The sequence below is a fragment of the Salmo salar genome, chromosome ssa02 (assembly GCF_905237065.1).
Source record: "Salmo salar chromosome ssa02, Ssal_v3.1, whole genome shotgun sequence".
In the NCBI taxonomy this organism is placed as follows: domain Eukaryota; kingdom Metazoa; phylum Chordata; class Actinopteri; order Salmoniformes; family Salmonidae; genus Salmo; species Salmo salar.
This window is the reverse complement of record NC_059443.1, coordinates 58626216-58645957: the sequence shown is the minus strand read 5'-3', so window position 1 is coordinate 58645957 and position 19742 is coordinate 58626216. Positions and strand designations below refer to the sequence as shown.

General features: G+C 42.3%; 1 protein-coding gene across 1 annotated transcript in view; it reads right to left on the bottom strand.

Annotated features, from left to right (window-relative positions):
- LOC106587058 (bMERB domain-containing protein 1) overlaps window positions 1-19612 on the bottom strand; it is a 50505-nt gene extending 30893 nt beyond the window's left edge. Inside the window, exons 1-2 of the mRNA XM_014174957.2 lie at window positions 18700-19612; window positions 5476-5596 (exon numbers count right to left, since the gene is read on the bottom strand). Coding sequence (XP_014030432.1) covers window positions 5476-5596; window positions 18700-18784 — 206 coding nt within the window. The 5' untranslated portion in view covers window positions 18785-19612. The remainder of the gene's footprint in view (window positions 1-5475; window positions 5597-18699) is intronic.
- Window positions 19613-19742: the final 130 nt, after the last annotated feature.

Below are 19742 nucleotides of genomic sequence, written 5' to 3'. Positions count from 1 at the left end.
TTATTGTTATATTACATGCAGTGAACAGTTCATTGTCGGTTTACAGGTTGTTTAGATGAAGCTGAATCTTGACTTGTACAGTTTATAGTTTGAACCCATGCTACTCTATTCTTTATCTAAGACAAAGAGAATGGCAGGGCACTGTTCTTATGGTTCCCCCTGTCTGTAGGACAACTGTAGCCCTCCGGTAACCCAGTTTCACAGCATTACAGTTGGGTAGCTGAGCCTAGACATCCATCACTGTCAGCTAACTGAGAGCCTCACCTCTCTACCTCATCTACATCTCTACCTGTCAGATGGGATGAATAGGGACCTGCGGTGGGCAAGGTGTAGAATACAGATGATGTATGACCTGAGAGGAACCACACTATTCTAGTTAAACAGATTATACTCCCTTCTATTCTATTATAATGAAATCGTTGAAGTAACTTTGCTTCTATTCTTTGTTATTATTGTTATGAGTGGTGTGTTGAATGGGTTTTCTATAAACTTGATTTGATCACGGATATAAAATGCTACTCATATTCCTGAATTGGCAACATACAGGGATTATTATACTAAGTACTTACACTTTATATGCTCAGTCATACTCATTAAGGCCTAGTCTGATTAGATTATTGTGTATCAAATTAATCACAGCTCATTCCCTGTCTTTGCGTCACAGTAAGGAAGGCGACATCACTACAGTGCATTCTATTGGGTTATGATGTTGGTGTAGCACCAGTAAAAATGCAGTGTAAACATGCCTGAGTATAGACATTCCTGGATTCCTCTCCTTCCATTCTTGTCTATTGGATCACCTTGTCTCTTCTAACAGTGTACATAACTGTGAGCATGCATTCACGCACACACAGACATACACATATGTGTCCCTGTGTTGAGTTTAACCCTGACCCAAACGCTTGGAAGGGATGAGAGAGCCAAGCCTATGGGTTCGTAGCTTCAGCCCTGCAGCACACACACACACTTACACACACCAACTGATTAATGGACTGCTGAATGTTTTATTTTTTTGTTCTCTATTTTCCATATTATGTCTATCTCTGAGAAGCTACCCAGGAAAGGGTTGAAAATAGCCCATATTAATAGAGGTAGCCTTAGAAATAAGGTTCATGAAATCAATAACTTGCTAACATCAGATAACATTCATATATTTTCATTTCTAGAACTCACAGAGATAATTATTTTGATGATACAGCAGTAGCAATACAAGGATATAACATCTATAGAAGAAACAGGAATGCTTATGGGGAGGTGTTGTTATATATATATATATATATATATATATATATATATACATACAGTGGCAAGAAAAAGTATGTGAACCCTTTGGAATTACCTGGATTTCTGCATAAACTGGTCATAAAATTTGATCTGATCTTCATCTAAATCACAACAATATACAAACACAGTCTGCTTAAACTAATAACACACAAACAATTATACGTTTTCATGTCTTTATTGAACACACCGTGTAAACATTCACAGTCCAGGGTGGAAAAAGTATGTGAACTGGTTGACCCTCCTTTGGACTAAACTTTTTCTGTATTTGAGTATCATAACTGCACAACAGTCAGGAGGAATTTTGGACCATTCCTCTTCACAAAACTGTTTCAATTCAGCAATATTCTTGGTCATGCCACAGCATCTCAATTGGGTTGAGGTCAGGACTCTGACTGGGCCACACTAGGTCATATTTTCTTCTGTTGAAGCCATTCTGTTGTTGATTTACTTCTGTGTTTTGGGTCGGTGTCCTGTTACATCACCCAACTTCTGTTGAGATTCAATTGGAGGACAGATAGCCTTACATTCTCCTGGGAAATTTCTTGATAAACATGGGAATGTATTTTTCCGTTGATGATAGCAAGCTGTCCAAGCCCTGAGGCAGCAAAGCAGCCCCAAACCATGACGCTCCCGCCACCATATTTTACAGTTAGAATGAGGTTTTGATGTTGGTGTGCTGTGCCTTTTTTCTCCACACATAGTGTTGTGTGTTCCTTCCAAACTCAACTTTAGTTTCATCTGTCGACAGAATATTTTGCCAGTAGCGCTGTGGAACATCCAGGAGCTCTTTTGCGAACTTCAGACGTGTAGCAATGTTTTTTGTGGACAGCAGTGGCTTCTTCCGTGGTGTCTTCCCATGAACACCATTCTTGTTTAGTGTTTTACATATCGTAGACTCGTCAACAGAGATGTTAGCATGTTCCAGTGATATCTGTAAGTCTTTAGCTGACACTCTAGGATTCTTCTTAACCTCAATGAGCATTCTGCACTGTGCTCTTGCAGTCATCTTTGCAGGACGGCCACTCCTAGGGCTTCACATACTTTTTCCAACCTGCACTGTGAATGTTTAAATGATGTACTCAATAAAGACAAGAAAAATACAATAATTTGTGTATTATTACTTTAAGCACACTGTTTTTGTCTATTGTTGTGACTTAGAAGAAGATCAGATAAATGTTTTCACCAATTTATGTAGAAATGCAGGTAATTCCAAAGGGTTCACATACTTTTTCTTGCAACTGTAGTATTTGAACTTAGATCTGATTAAGTGACATACCGTTGAAGTCGGAAGTGTACATACATCTTAGCCAAATACATTTAAACTCAGTTTTTCACAATTCCTGACATTTAATCCTAGTAAAAATTCCCTGTCTTAGGTCAGTTAGGATCACCAGTTTATTTTAAGAATGTGAAATGTCAGAATAATAGTAGAGAGAATTACTTATTTCAGCTTTTATTTCTTTCATCACATTCCCAGTGGGTCAGAAGTTTACATAAACTCAATTAGTATTTTGTAGCATTGCCTTTAAATTGTTTAATTTCGGTCAAACGTTTCGGGTAGCCTTCCACAGGCTTCCCACAATAAGTTGATTGAATTTTGGCCTATTCCTCTTGACAGAGCTGGTGTAACCGAGTTAGGTTTGTAGGCCTCCTTGCTCGCACACACTTTTTCAGTTCTGCCCACAAATATTCTATAGAATTGAGGTCAGGGCTTTGTGATGGCCACTCCAAAGCCTTGACTTTGTTGTCCTTAAATCATTTTGCCACAACTCTGGAAGTATGCTTGGGGTCATTGTCCATTTGGAAGACCCGTTTTTTTTAAATAGTAGCCTCTCTAATATCAAACATGTAGGGTGTGGTGTACCGCAGGGCAGCTCTCTAGGCTCTTTACTCTTTTCTATTTTTACCAATGACCTGCCAATGGCATTAAACAAAGCCTGTGTGTCCATGTATGCTGATGATTCAACCATATACGTGTCAGCAACCACAGCTAATGAAGTCACTAAAACCCTTAACAAGGAGTTGCAGTCAGTTTTGGAATGGATGGCCAGTAATAAAATGGTCCTGATTATCTCTAAAACTAAGAGCATTGTACTTGGTACAAATCATTCCCTAAGCTCTAGACCTCTTCTGAATATGGTAATGAATGGTGTGGCTGTTGAAACAACAACAAACTGTCATTGTCAAAACATGTAGATTCAATGGTTGTAAAGATGAGGAGAGACTGACTGCATCATTTCCTCTTTTTATAAGAAACATTAATGTGTTGAAAATTCCTAATTGTTTTGCATAGTAAACTTACACACAGCTCTGACACACACACTTACCCCACCAGACATGCCACCAGTGGTATTTTTACAGTCCCCAAGTCCAGAACAAATTCATGAAAGTGTACAGTATTATATAGAGCCAATCCCTTCCATCTCATATTGCTCAAATGAACAGAAAACCTGGTTTCAAAAAACAGATAAAGCATCACCTCACGGCACAAGGCCTCTCCCCTATTTGACCTAGATAGTTTGTGTGTATGTATTGATATGTAGGCTATGTGTACCATTTTACATTTATGTAGTTCTGTCCTTGAGCTGTTCTTGTCTATTAATGCTTTCGCAACAGCTAATGTGAATCCAGATAAAATACCCCCCCAAAAATTGTATCTTCCTCCCACCCATACACAAAGGTCCCTGCACAGACCCCCAGCAACCTCCCTATTCCTTCTTCTTCTTCGGTGTCCTCCTTCTTGGATATTTCTTCCTTCCACACTTCCAGCGAAAAGGCTTCCCTCTCTCTAGGGCTGTGGCGGTCACGAAATTTCATCAGCCAGTGATTGTCAAGCAAATAACTGTCAGTCTCACTGTAATTGACCATTAATTAACATAAACACATTTAGCATCTTCTGGCTTCCACACATAGCCTACAAGCCACTGATGCAGACCTTTGGAACATCTATATTTTAAAAAGTAAAATAAATACATGTAATATAGCCTACACCTTCACAATAAATCCATTATTTATTTTAGACGGGTCTAAAGAAGCATGATATGAAGATAATGTAGTCTAGTTCAGAAGAACAGAATAGCATACTCTGAGTTATCTTTATGTTAGGTCCTGATGTGGCTATGCCAAATGGCTGTAGGCTAAACTAGTTCATTTAGCAGACAAGATTTGCTTAGAATTCCGTGACATTATATTTTATATTATTTTATAGTATGAAGAATACAATTGAACACATATTTTCTCCAAACGATTTGAGGGAGTGCGCACATGCGACTACTCTGTTTCTTATGCTGGGCATCATTCACAAATGATAATATATAATTCACAAGTGACAGGCTAATATTGTCTCCCATCAGACTATTCTTGATTTAATCTTGTCTTTACATATAGTAAATAATATATGTATGAAATTTGTTTTGATTAAGAATGGACCATTATCATGCACCTGTCTCGAAACAGGGGCAGTGGGAAAAAAATACATGTCTATGCACTTAAAGAGCGAATGGAGGATGCTTTTCCTGTGGTTCATTTCCAGCCAGGCAGCCTATACTCCTGTTGTAAAGATAAACAATGTGCTTAATATTAGGAATGTTGAGAAATAGATATAGTAGGCCTAGTCTATAGAAAGCTGAGGGGAACCTCATCTTTTTATTAGAGGCCATCACTCTGTTTTCTTGTATAATTGCATAGCCTATAAAAATGTGGTGGTAAATGAGCTCATGGGCTCTCATGAAGTGTTTGATTAGATTTTTGGTTACATTTGCGTTGATGTCAGAGTGATTCAAGAGACAATAGAGTGCTGAGTACCAGGCAGTTAGAAGGTTGATAGGCTACTAATGACCATCAGCAGCATCAGAGCTTGGGGAAGCCTAATTACCATGACTAACCGGTCACATGGAATATGATGGCCTTCATGACTCGTGACCGCTGGTGTGGCGGTACTAAAGTCACCGTAACAGCCCTACCTCTCTCTCCCCCCTCCTTCATTCCTTCCTCTCCACTCTCCCTCCTGTGTGGCATCCCAAGCTTTAGAGAACCGCCACTAGATTCAACAGGATTCACCACACTTGAACTATATTGTTACACACCCACAAGCACAGCACCCTGCTATTCAGAATAATACTTGACAATACAGTAGAGATATCTAGATCAGAGATATCCAGATTAGAGATAACAGACATACAACATACTCACATGTATCTGAGTTCTGACTCTCTTCTGACCAGCACATCTCGAATCCTGTCAATCTTGAACAGCTCTCCCTCGATGTCATCTATGGTGATGGTGGAGTCTGCCATGGAGACGATGTCCTCTTCTGGTCAGAGAGAAGGACAGACAAACGTTCCGTTTTTCTATTAAACTTCTTTCCAGTTCTACATTTTGGAATGATATGGATATGGTAGAATAGGTACGCAAACGTGTGCTCACTCGCAAACATGCACACACACACACACAGTCGCACATGCACACTACACACACACACACACACACACACAGTTGGGTTGGCACAGCAAAGTAACATTGTGACAAGATAAAGCTCACATACGCATAAAGGTGGCTGTAAGACACATGTCCTACTGTAGCATCATGGATAAAGTAGCTTAGGACAAGATCATCTTCCTTGTATGCTGCCAAGAAAAACATTGATTTTGTCTGGTTCAATGCAGGCTAAGGAATTAAATTAGGGTTTGTTCCAGGCTTAATCAAATACATACAGTTGAAGTTGGAAGTTTAAATACACCTTAGCCAAATACATTTAAACACAGTTTTTCACAATTCCTGACATTTAATCCTAGAAGAAATCCCTGTCTTAGGTCAGTTAGGATCACCACTTTATTTTAAGAATGTGAAATGTCAGAATAATAGTAGAGAGAATGATTCATTTCAGATTTTATTTCTTTCATCACTTTCCCAGTGGGTCATAAGTTTACATACACTCAATTAGTATTTGGTAGCATTGCCTTTAAATTGTTTAACTTGGGTCAAATGTTTCAGGTAGCCTTCCACAAGCTTCCCACAATAAGTTGGGTGAGTCAGGTTTGTAGGCCTCCTTGCTTGCACACGCTTTTTCAGTTCTGCCCACACATTTTCTATAGGATTGAGGTCAGGGTTGTGATGGCCACTCCAATACCTTGACTTTGTTGTCCTTAAGCCATTTTGCCACAACTTTGGAAGTATGCTTGGGGTCATTGTCCATTTGGAAGACCCACTTGCGACTAAGCTTTAACTTCCTGACTGATGTCTTGAGATGTTGCTTCAATATATCCACATCATTTTCCTTCCGCATCATGCCATCTATTTTGTGAAGTGCACCAGTCCCTCCTGCAGCAAAGCATCCCCACAACATGATGCTGCCACCCCCGTGCTTCACGGTTGGGATGGTGTTCTTCTGCTTGCAAGCCTCCCCCTTTTTCCTCCAAACATAACGATGGTCATTATGGCCAAACAGTTCTATTTTTGTTTCATCAGACCAGAGGACATTTCTCCAAAAAGTACGATCTTTGTCCCCATGTGCAGTTGCAAACCGTAGTCTGGCTTTTTTTATGGTGGTTTTGGAGCAGTGGCTTCTTCCTTGCTGAGCGGCCTTTCAGGTTATGTCGATATAGGACTCGTTTTACTGTGGATATAGATATTTTTGTACCTGTTTCCTCCAGCATCTTCACAAGGTCCTTTGCTGTTGTTCTGGGATTGATTTGCACTTTTCGCATCAAAGTACGTTCATCTCTAGGAGAAAGAAAGCATCTCCTTCCTGAGCGGTATGATGGCTGCGTGGTCCCATGGTGTTTATACTTGCGTACTATTGTTTGTACAGATGAATGTGGTACCTTCAGGCCTTTGGAAATTGCTCCCAAGAATGAACCAGAGTTGTGGAGGTCTACAATTTTTTTTCTGAGGTCTTGGCTGATTTCTTTTGATTTTCCCATGATGTCAAGCAAAGAGGCACTGAGTTTGAAGATAGGCCTTGAAATACACCCATAGGTACACCTCCAATTGACTCGAATGATGTCAATTAGCCTATCAGAAGCTTCTAAAGCCATGACATCATTTTCTGGATTTTCCCAAGCTACTTAAAGGCACAGCCAATTTAGTGTATGTAAACTTCTGACCCACAGAAATTGTGATACAGTGAATTATAAGTGAAATAATCTATCTGTAAACAATTGTTGGAAAAATTACTTGTGTCATGCACAAAGTAGATGTCCTAACTGATTTGCCAAAACTATAGTTTGTTAACAAGAAATGTGTGGAGTGGTTGAAAAACGAGTTTTAATGACTCCAACCTAAGTGTAAGTAAACCTCCGACTTCAACTGTACACAGCAAGAACTGAAAAACAGGGAGATATGCTTCTTAAAAAAATAAATCTAGCCGCTGCCTAGCACTTTTGCTCTGATGAAAACAATTAATTAAGTCACAAAATCCACGCTTTGGCAGCAAGTTGGAGGTTTCTTCAACAGTCATTGTTATGAGAAACGTTGAAGGTAAAAACTTTTCAGCCTTTGAATACAAAGACTTTTTACCAATTCCCCAGCGTGTGAGAAGTTGAGGTAGAAGAACTGTGTTCCTTGTAATTAGTGTTGATTGTCTGAACCCACGGAGACTCTGGGGAACCATTTGAGAAAAGAGCTGACTGTCTGAGTGCTCTGGTGCAGACTGTGCTCTGGTGTAGACTGGCTCACACAGTGAGTGAGTTAGTGAGTAAATGAGAGTGACAGAGAAAGTTTGCGCGTGAGTGAGTCTGCCTCTGTGTGTCCTACCTCCCTCACCCCCAGTGGGCTTTGAGTGGAATATAAATCACCAAGAAAAATATGTCTAAGTATGAACAGCTACTTATGGGGTTTTACAGCGGCGGCCAGACATCAGCACAAGGAAATACCTAATAGAATGACATTATAATAAATACTTGTGTATGTCAATGTGCATTTCTTGAATTTATGCAGGGCACACCTTGCCAGGCCATTTCTCTAAGTTACTTTATAACATTTACTTGGCTTTTTACTACTTTGGTAACCAGAGTGTAATTGCTACTGGTAGTATACCATCCTTTACCACTATTCCATGATTCCATCTAACCTGCTGTTACACAATGTTATCATAGATAACGTATTATAAGCTTCGCCACATCTCAGCCGCTATATCTAACCCGTTTGTCTGTCTGCCCAAGCTGTTAACATCAAGCTTTGTTTTCCCGCAGAGTCCCAATAACTAGTGTGGGATGGTGTAATGGGCGTCATATAGAGGAGACCAAGGCGCAGCGTGTTGAGTGCTCATCGTTATTTTTTAATGAAAGACGAACACTAGACAAAATAAACAAAAATGACAGCCAACAGTTCCGTCAGGTTATACAAACTAAACAGAAAGCAACTACTCACACAAACCAGGGGGGAAAAAGCTGCCTAAGTATGGCAACGATAGATTGGAAACCATACAAAAACATACCAAAACATAGAAACAAAAAACATAGAATGCCCACCCCCATCACACCCTGACCTAACTAAACAGAGAAAAACCAGCTCTCTTAGGTCAGAGCGTGACAGATGGAGCCAGTTCAAAGCATTTCAGCTTCAGAGCCACTGCAGAATTTCAATCGAGCTAAACACTCTGACATGAAATCAAACATTCCACTGCGTTCACCTCCCCAACTCCCTATTGCTTTCACAGATTTATGCCTACTAGTCGCACAAAAGAGAATTATATACTGCTCAAAAAAATAAAGGGAACACTAAAATAACACATCCTAGATCTGAATGAATGAAATAATCTTATTAAATATTTTTTCTTTACATAATTGAATGTGCTGACAACAAAATAACACAAAAATAATCAATGGAAATCCAATTTATCAAACCATGGAGGTCTGGATTTGGAGTCACACTCAAAATTAAAGTGGAAAACCACACTACAGGCTGATCCAACGTTGATGTAATGTCATTAAAACAACTCAAAATGAGGCTCAGTAGTGTGTGTGGCCTCCACGTGCCTGTATGACCTCCCTACAACGCCTGGGCATGCTCCTGGTGAGGTGGCGGATGGTCTCCTGAGAGATCTCCTCCTAGACCTGGACTAAAGCATCCGCCAACTCCTGGACAGTCTGTGGTGCAACGTGGCGTTGGTGGATGGAGCGAGACATGATGTCCCAGATGTGCTCAATTGGATTCAGGTCTGGGGAACGGGCGGGCCAGTCCATAGCATCAATGCCTTCCTCTTGCAGAAACTGCTGACACACTCCAGCCACATGAGGTCTAGCATTGTCTTGCATTAGGAGGAACCCAGGGCCAACCGCACCAGCATATGGTCTCACAAGGGGTCTGAGGATCTCATCTCGGTACCTAATGGCAGTCAGGCTACCTCTGGCGAGCACATGGAGGGCTGTGCGGCACCCCAAAGAAATGCCACCCCACACCATGACTGACCCACCGCCAAACCGTTCATGCTGGAGGATGTTGCAGCCAGCAGAACGTTCTCCACAGCGTCTCCAGACTCTGTCACGTCTGTCACATGTGCTCAGTGTGAACCTGCTTTCATCTGTGAAGAGCACAGGGCGACAGTGGCGAATTTGCCAATCTTGGTGTTCTCTGGCAAATGCCAAACGTCCTGCACGGTGTTGGGCTGTAAGCACAACCCCCACCTGTGGACGTCGGGCCCTCATACCACCCTCATGGAGTCTGTTTCTGACCGATTGAGCAGACACATGCACATTTGTGGCCTGCTGGAGGTCATTTTGCAGGGCTCTGGCAGTGCTCCTCCTGCTCCTCCTTGCACAAAGGCGGAGGTAGCGGTCCTGCTGATGGGTTGTTGCCCTCCTACGGCCTCCTCCACGTCTCCTGATGTACTGGCCTGTCTCCTGGTAGCGCCTCCATGCTCTGGACACTATGCTGACAGACACAGCAAACCTTCTTGCCACAGCTCGCATTGATGTGCCATCCTGGATGAGCTGCACTAACTGAGCCACTTGTGTGGGTTGTAGACTCCGTCTCATGCTACCACTAGAGTGAAAGCACCGCCAGCATTCAAAAGTGACCAAAACATCAGCCAGGAAGCATAGGAACTGAGAAGTGGTCTGTGGTCCCTACCTGCAGAACCACTCCTTTATTGGGGGTGTCTTGCTAATTGCCTATAATTTCCCCCTGTTGTCTATTCCATTTGCACAACAGCATGTGAAATGTATTGTCAATCAGTGTTGCTTCCTAAGTGGACAGTTTGATTTCACAGAAGTGTGATTGACTTGGAGTTACATTGTGTTGTTTAAGAGTTCCCTTTATTTTTTTGAGCAGTGTACATTTATTTTACCATCTGATCCTAGATCACTATTTCTTGATCAAACGTTCAACTGCATCCACCTCCACAACTACCTATTTCTTTCGCAGATTTACACCTTCAAGTCACAGAAAAAACAGATTATACATGGATTTAACTTTATTTACTGATCCTAGACCTGTCAGAAAGATCAGTAATTCCTTGTTGAAGGCGTATTGAGGTATGCTGATGAGTGTCCTGCGTGCGAAAAGACTGTGTTAGCTTGCTGAGCTAAAGGAAGTCAGATGTTCAACAGTTCAGTCAGTCTGCCTTCTCTTCCTCCGAGTCTCTTCTGAGTCTCGTCTGCTGGTGTCTTGGTTCCCTAGCGGCTCTGCTAACTAACTCTCCCCCGCTGTTGAGCTGCTTTGTGTGGAGCCCGACTAACTGAGACACCACCTGGGCTGGGGATTGAGAAACCTCACACCACCACCACTGACTGAACAGAGAATATGATTGTCTCCCTCTTCCTCCTGAGGGATGAGACTGTCTACTTTGATACCCTTTACAATGGCAAATACATACAAGATGTGTGTTTTGTCTGAAAGTCAATTGAAAATAAAGCAGAGAGAGAAGGGTTGGGGGGAGCGAGAGAGAGATATCCTTTTCTCCTCCTCACACATAGGCTAGCCCCAGGGATGGCAGGCTAGACTGGGCTTGATGTGCAGAATCAGATATAACATCCTTTGAGGGAGCTGAAAGGAAGAGAAGAGGTGTATTCTAACTAGTACCAGCAGTGCGTTGTTACATCTGCTCCTGCCATGCCCTCTACTGCTCATCCTGTGTCTCCTTGACCTGCCGCCACTCCCCCAGTACTCTCTCCCTCTCTGTGTGTGTGTGATTGTGTGGGTGGAGACAGGTGTGCTGGAGTCAGAGCAGATCCCCACCAGCTGCAACCTGTTCCATAATCAAGACCTCTACAAATACTCGGCCCTGCCACTTTCACGCTGCCAGATCATAATCTCTGCTCAGTCAGTCTACGCTTCTAGCCGTTTGTTACTGTTAGATCCTGTTATCCTGTTTTCCTGGCCTGATGCTGTTTTCCTCTCCGCTACATTTCCGCCTGCTCTGACTCTGGTCCCTGTCTCCAGTTCCACGTCTCGTCATCCTGCTACCCTGTCCTGGATTCCCCACTCTACTACTCCCTTGGATTCCCCTCAGGACCTGCTTACCCTGTCTCAACCCCTCTCGCTCCAGCCTTAGCCTCCTCACCTGGCTTCCTGCAACCCACCCGAGCTTCCCCTGGCCTGCACTCCATCTTCCCCCTGTGTTTCAATAAATACTTTGTTTACTTCATCCCAGTCTCCTCATCTGAGTCTGCTCTTGGGTTCCCCTGTTCCACTCCGCGTAACATGCGTGGGTAAAATCACTGGGGAAGCCAAGCCCCTGTCCCCTCATCCTCAAAAAAAGTCATAATACAATCTATATAGCATGTACAGTAACAGACCCTGTTACTGTACAACATGACCTACACAATGGTCAAGCTAGTTAATGTTTCTGACATTTTCGGACCACTCTTGATGTAGCACCACAGAGAGTTACCGCAAGTCACGAAGAAAACAGGAACTGCCTCCACTATTCCAGCACCATTTCAACATCATCAAATCACCTCTGCTTAGTCTAATACAGTGACAACTCAAAGATACCAAAAACAATTTAGTCCAATTAATGTGAGCTAAATATGATGTGTCCATGGTTCTGATTTCTGTGTGTGTGTGTGTGTGTGTGTGTGCATGTTTGGGTAAGTAGAAAAACATGTTGACTCACCCTACTTGTAGAGAAAATCCAATGCCATCCTCCTCTCTTTGATGTTGACGAAATGGTCTATCACTCTGTCATACAGTACATTCTTTTCATTTTTGTTGTCCTAGGCTACCTGGCTAAAATGCTTGCTCGCTAGCCTAACTTCCATTCATGGAAAACTTTGGCTAGTTAACATTAGCCTTCTACATCTAGCTACATATTGAACTTGTATCAAATCAAATCAAATGTTATTTGTCACATGCACCGAATACAACAGGTGTAGACCTTACAGTGCAATGCTTGCTTACAAGACCTTAACCAACAATGCAGTTTTAAGAAAATACCCCCCAAAAAGTAAGAGATAAGAAAAACAAATAATTAAAGAGCAGCAGTAAATAACAATAGCGGAGCTATATACAGGGGGTACCGGTACAGAGTCAATGTGTCAATGTGCGGGGGCACCAGTGTCGAGGTAATTATGTACATGCAGGTAGAGTTATTAAAGTGACTATACATAGATAATAACAGAGAGTAGCAGCAGCGTATGGGGGGGGGGGGGGGTGCAAATAGTCTGGGTAGCTATTTGATTAGCTGTTCAGGATTCTTATGGCTTGGGGGTTTGAAGCTGTTTAGAAGCCTCTTGGACCTAGACTTGGTGCTCCGATACCGCTTGCTGTGCGGTAGCAGAGAGAACAGTCTATGACTAGGGTGGCTGGAGTCTTTGACAATTTTTAGGGCCTTCCTCTGACACAGCCTGGTATAGAGGTCCTGGATGGCAGGAAGCTTGGCCCCGGTGATGTACTGGGCCATACGCACTACCCTCTGTAGTGCCTTGGTGTCGGAGGCCGAGCAGTTGCCATACCAGGCAGTGATGCAACCCGTCTCAGGTCAGGGGCACAACAATGTATGAATTAATGGTTGGATCAGAATTGCCATTATAATCATTGACCAGTACGGAGAAAAAAGTAAAAGCACAAGTACAAATCCCTATCTCTATCCATGGCTAATTTAGGAAAGGGCCAATTTTAGCTAGCTGGCTAGCTAGCCAAAGGAGGACAACACGAGATGCAGCAATTCAAGTTTTTCTATCAATGACGTATGCTCCTAATGGGATTTGAGAACATACTTTTTTTTTGGTGCGCCAGGACCATTCACAGTTGAGCTCACTCAGTTTAGCTCAACACTGATTGGGAGACCAGACGCTCACTGGCTTACGTTGCATTCAATGCTACAGGTGGCAACAATATCATACTCGTTTGGACCAGACAGCATCAGGTAGATGGCCTACACAGAGAGACAGCGGGGCGCTGTTTTGCTCGCTCGGATGCTTTCTCCTGTGAGTTACATTCAGCCTCTTGCGAATTGAAGGAAAATGATGAAACACAGAGAGACTAAAGATAAATTATGGTATGTTTTTTTTGTCAATTATTTGGGGAAGTCTGGCTTCCCTTGGCATCCATGAATACACGCCACTGCTGACTAGACTCTGTGACCTTTGGCTTGTACTGAGAGAGTTAAAAAGCTAAAGAAAGGAGACTTGATGACTATCAGCAGTGTATATTCACTCATATCCCTTTGGCATCTGTCAGCATTGTATTGTGTACAAGCCTGAGACTCCCAAAGAGCCAAAGCAGTCAGCTTTCTCAGCCAGGCACAAAGGATGCATACTTAGCTATATGAATCTTCACAGAGCTGCTCAGCTGTGTTACTACAGTATGACACACTTCCTGATGTGACCCGCTACGACAGCGCTTACGTCAAGACAGCCATGGCACTTTTACTCCGGAGGGAGGGGTGATCTCATCATAAAGACTGATTAGTGGACTCTGGATCGTAAAAACTTGCTAATGTTTCGAACTCCATTCAAGTAAACCTGACAACACTCCCAACATCTCCTGAAGTTCAAACCTCTCTATAACTCTATTGTCTTTAGTGTCTATTCCCATCCCTCCTCTGACCTACACTTCCCCCCTGTTAAGGACAACACCAGTGGCACGTTGGGATTTCAAAATGCCACAACAGGTTTCCCAAAAGCCATCAGTGAGAGGTTCACTGTGTACCCAGCCTCCGGCGCCCATTACCTTGACAGCCATCATCCATCACGTCTGGGGCTGAGAGGTTGGTCGGGTCTGGCGTAACTATGCGGCATGTTCACACCCCTGCACTAAGGGAAAGAGATCGCAGTAGGGCTGGAGGGGGTCATTCCTGCAGCTAGAGCTAGGGTCACTGTGAGAGTGCATAGCAGAATTGTGCGTGTAATAGGTGTGTGTGTGTGTGTGTGTGTGTGTGTGTGTGTGTGTGTGTGTGTGTGTGTGTGTGTGTGTGTAATAGTGTGTGTGTGTGTAATAGTGTGTGTGTGTAATAGTGTGTGTGTGTGTAATAGTGTGTGTGTGTGTGTGTGTGTGTGTGTGTAATAGTGTGTGTGTAATAGTGTGTGTGTGTGTAATAGTGTGTGTGATTGTGTGTAGAGAGAGAAATTAATAATAGAGATACTGGAAGAACAGTCATCCAATTCCTCTGCAGAGCTTCTCATGTTGAGACAATTTCTGTGTTCCAAACTCAATTAAAAAGTACACTACTACCTGGTTTGACTGCAGCTCGCTCTAAGTCCATGTCTCTCACCCTCCCTAAGAGAATGTCTAGCACACTGTCACTGCCAATTGGAGGACACTGCTGGATCTGTTAGCCGACCGTTACAAGTTAGCATTCAGCACCCACATAGCATATGTAATATAGCATAGAACAATGTATGTGACTCCTCTGAAGTCTAATTATTTTATGCTTCGAAGAGAGCTGCCACAGCGCGATTTAAACAAGGCCGAAATTTGCTGTCTTTTTTCTCCTCCTTCTATCCCTTATTTTTTCCCCCTCCATCAGCCTGGGTGGTTTTCTTCTTAATGAGGTAGATATCACGCAGTGACGGACTAACGGACAGGTCAGTCTAAATGGAGGGAGGAAGGGAGGAGGAAGGGTAGAAGGAGGGAGGAGGGAGAGAGGAGGGAGTGAGGATGGGAAGACCGGAGGGAGAGAGAAAGATAGAAATAAATGAGAGAGGGGTAGAGGGGAAAAGATGGAGACAAGGAGAGAAAGGGAGAGAGAGGGGTAGAGGGGAAAAAAGAGAGAGAGAGAGTTTTGAGGAAGTGCAGTAATAGACTACAGGTACTTTGATTGAAGAGAAATAGAAGATAATGACTAAAACAATAAAGTGTTTTAGTTACAAAAAAAGATATAAATTATTCTCAACAAACAAACACTTTCCAATTCCTTTTGTTGTTGAAACATGAAAGCAAAAGGAGAATGACTCAGAGTATTGTTGATGTAATGATATCAATAGTGTGGGAACAGTGTGTCCCCAGCCTTGCAAAACTGACACTCACAATGTTCTCTTCCATTCTCAATGTCCTGTTAAGTCTCATCAACGGGCCATCATCTATAATTTGGGGTGCAATTTACTAACTTTTGTGGCATACACCCTGTGACTGTACACATTATTCTAAAATGTCCACACACACGTTATTGAAAAAACTCACTTGTTATGGCTTTACATCACCTGCCATCACATGGTTGGAGAGTTAATTATCCAATAGAACCCAGAGGTGTCCTTCAATGGAAGCTTCTCTAACATCAGATATGTACAGTGTGGTATCCCTCAGGGCAGTTTCCTTAGGCCGTTACTCTTCTCAATTTTTAAAAACGATTTGCCACTTGTCTTACAAGAAGCTACAGTCAGTTACAGTCAGTGTCAGAATGGGTCATTAACAATAAACCAGCCTTAAATACATCTAAAACCAAAAGTATTGTATTTGGTTCAAAGCATTCTCCTAGACCTAAACCTCAAATGAAGTTGTGCATAAAGGGTGTGACCATTGAACAAGTGGATGAAGCTGAACTCCTAGGTATAACATTGGATGGTCAGTTATCATGGTCAAGTCATATTGACATAGTTGTTGTAAAGATGGGGAGAGGTATGTCTGTTATAAAAAGATATTCTGCGTTTTTGACACAACTGTACTACAACTAATCAGATCTTCATTACTGTCTGGTAATATGTTAAGGTGCCGCAAAGAAAGACCTATCAAAGCTGCAGCTGGCTCAAAACAAAGCAGCACACCTTGTCCTTAACTGCACACACAGAACTAACATCAACAACATGCATAATAGTATTTCATGTTTGAGGGTTTAGGAGAAATTGACAACTTCTCTTGTAGTCTTTTTAAGAAACATTTGTGTGTTGAAAATGCCTAACCATTTGAATAAACTATTTGCATACACTTCAAACAGACATACACTGTACATACCGCACCAGACACACCACTATGGGTTTCTTCACTGTACCCAAACTAAAAACAGATGTAATGCGTCACTCAGTTACTGTGCCTTCGGAAAGTATTCAGACCCCTTGACTTTTTCCAAATTTTGTTACGTTACAGCCTTATTCTAAAATGTATTGATTAAAACGATATCAGAAATCTACACACATTACCCCATAATGACAAAGCGAAAACAGTTTTTTTGAATTTTTTGCAAATGCATAAACAATAAAAAACAGAAATACCTTATTTACATAAGTATTCAGACCCATCGCTATGAAACTCGAAATTGAGCTCGGGTGCATCCTGTTTCCATTGATCATTCTTGAGATGTTTCTACAACTTGATAGAAGTCCACCAGTGGTAAATTCAATTAATTGGACATGATTTGGAAAGGCACACACCTGTCTACATAAAGTCCCACTGTTGTAAGAGCAAAACCAAGCCATGAGGTCGAAGGAATTGTCCGTAGAGCTCCGAGTCAGGATTGTGTCAAGGCACAGATCTGGGTAAGGGTACCAAAACAAAAACAATTCTGCAGCATTGAAGGTCCCTAAGAACACAGTGGCCTCCATCATTCTTAAATGGAAGAAGTTTGGAAACACCAAGACTCTTCCTAGAGCTGGCCGCCCGACCAAACTGAGCAATCGGGGGAGAAGGGCCCTCTAGAGTTCCTCTGTGGAGATGGGAGAAACCTCCAGAAGGACAACCATCTCTGCAGGACTCCACCAATCGGTTCTTTATGGAGAGTGGCCAGACGGAAGCCACTCCTCAGTAAAAGGCACATGACAGCCTGCTTGGAGTTTGCCAAAAGGCACCTAAAGACTCTCAGACCATGAGAAACAAGATTCTCTGGTCTGATGAAACCAAGATTGAACTCTTTGGCCTGAATGCCAAGCGTCACATCTGGAGGAAACCTGGCACCATCCCTATGGTGAAGCATGGTGGTGGCAGCATCATGCTGCGGGGATGTTTTTCAGCGGTAGGGACCGTGAGACTAGTCAGGATCGAGGCAAAGATGAACGGAGCAAAGTACAGAGAGATCCTTGATGAAAACCTGCTCCAGAGTGCCCAGGACCTCAGACTGGGGCAAAGGTTCACCTTCTAACAGGACAACGACCCTAAGCACACAGCCAAGACAATGCAGGACTGGCTTCGGGACAAGTCTCTGAATGTCCTTGAGTGGCCCAGCCAGAGCCCGGACTTGAACCCGATCGAACATCTCTGGAGAGACCTGAAAATAGCTGTGCACCAACTCTCCCCATCCAACCCGACAGAGCTTGAGAGGATCTGCAGAGAAGAATGGGAGAAACTCCCAAAATACAGGTGTGCCAAGCTTGTAGCATCATACCCAAGAAGACTCAAGGCTGTAATCGCTGCCAAAGGTTCTTCAACAAAGTACTGAGTAAATGTTCTGAATACTTATGTGAATTTGATATTTAATTTGTATTTATTTTTTATTTGCAAACATTTAAAAAAAAAAAATGTTTGCTTTGTCATTATGGGGTATTTTGTGTAGATTGATGATGGGGAAAAAAACCCAATTTAATCAATTTTAGAATAAGGCTGTAACATAACAAAATGTGGAACTAGTCAAGGGGTCTGAATACTTTCCGAAGGTAGTGTATGTATAGAGCCATGTCATCATGGAATGCTCTGCCACCAGAGGTTACTCAGGCAAAAGCAAGTTTAGCTATAAAAAACGGATAAAAAAAAACATATGCTATCACAGCACCTCTCCTCTTTCTAAAGATCGAATTTAACTGTACTGTATATGTATATGAATAGTGTGTCAATATAATTTGTATTGTTTCTTGGTGTCTTTCCAATATAGAACTCTTATATTCTTTTTTATTTTGGAAGAGTTAGCTGCGGCATGTGCAGTAGTTGATGGGATCCTAATGAAATAACATACGCGCTCTAGCTACAGCTGTTGACTGCCACCTGTAGACGTGCATTACGACACAAACATCAACATCTGCATGCAACTGCAAGCATTTCCCCTGTAATAAATACTATTGTCTTTACTTTCTCAGGTCAGTTATGCACACACAAACAGTTCCATTTATTTACCTGTTTTGGAATTGTCTGTATTCCATTTAGTGCATTCCAGAGAGCCGTACTGATGTGATGATCCTTGTTTATTTTCCTTTTCCATCTCTCAACCGTGGGTTCGATTCCAAACTGGTCAAGGATGCGCTGTCAAACAAATACAATGCTGTGTCTTGGAAACCGAAGGAAAACTAACAAGAAAAGGCAACTGGAGCAGTCTATGCGCACAGTCTTTCATTAAGTACCAAGCTGCATGGCAGAGAATTGTGTAAAAACGCTTCCACAACGTGCTGGTGTTGCCTCGCTCTTGCCGTTATTTGAGTTTGCGGTGTTCAAGCCAAGGTTGATGATGTTTTCAATACCTACTGTAAACTCGAAGATATACTTTTATATTAGACCATGGCGCCACCTAACGTTAATCGGTGGTACTACATGCAGTTTCACCCACAGTATCCCTCTCGTTCAACAGCACTGTACTTAAAGGGATAGTTCACCCAAATTACACATTGGTTTCTTTACACTGTAACGCTGCGTTCAAGAAAACTCAGAACTAGGAAACTCTGAAATGTCCAACTTGGAAACTCGTTGTAGAAAGATGAGGTCAGAGTTCCCACTTGGAAAGTATTAAAAGCAACCAATAGGAAGCCCTACACTAAAAACTTACGCAAACTCTGAGGTTCGGAGTTTACGAGTTGTCTTGAACACAGCATAAGCAGTCTGTGGACAAGGTAGGACAGCAATCCATGCTTTGGTTTTATTCCCCTGGCACCGTTTTAACATTTGTGGCACAAATCCCATTCAAGTCATGGTACCGATATTAGTATTTTTCACGCATCAAGTCCAAATCATCTAAAAGTATCTCAAATTTATTGTGAAGCTAAACAAAGTCCCTTCTAGATGATTTGAATATGTGGAAAAATTCTAATATCAGTATATATATATTTGTGCCATAAATGCGAAAACGTTAGCAGTGGAACAGTGCCAGGGAAACTAAACCAAAGCATGTATTTCTGTCATACCTTGTCCATGTATGTCTGTCATACCTTGTCCATAGACCTATTGCT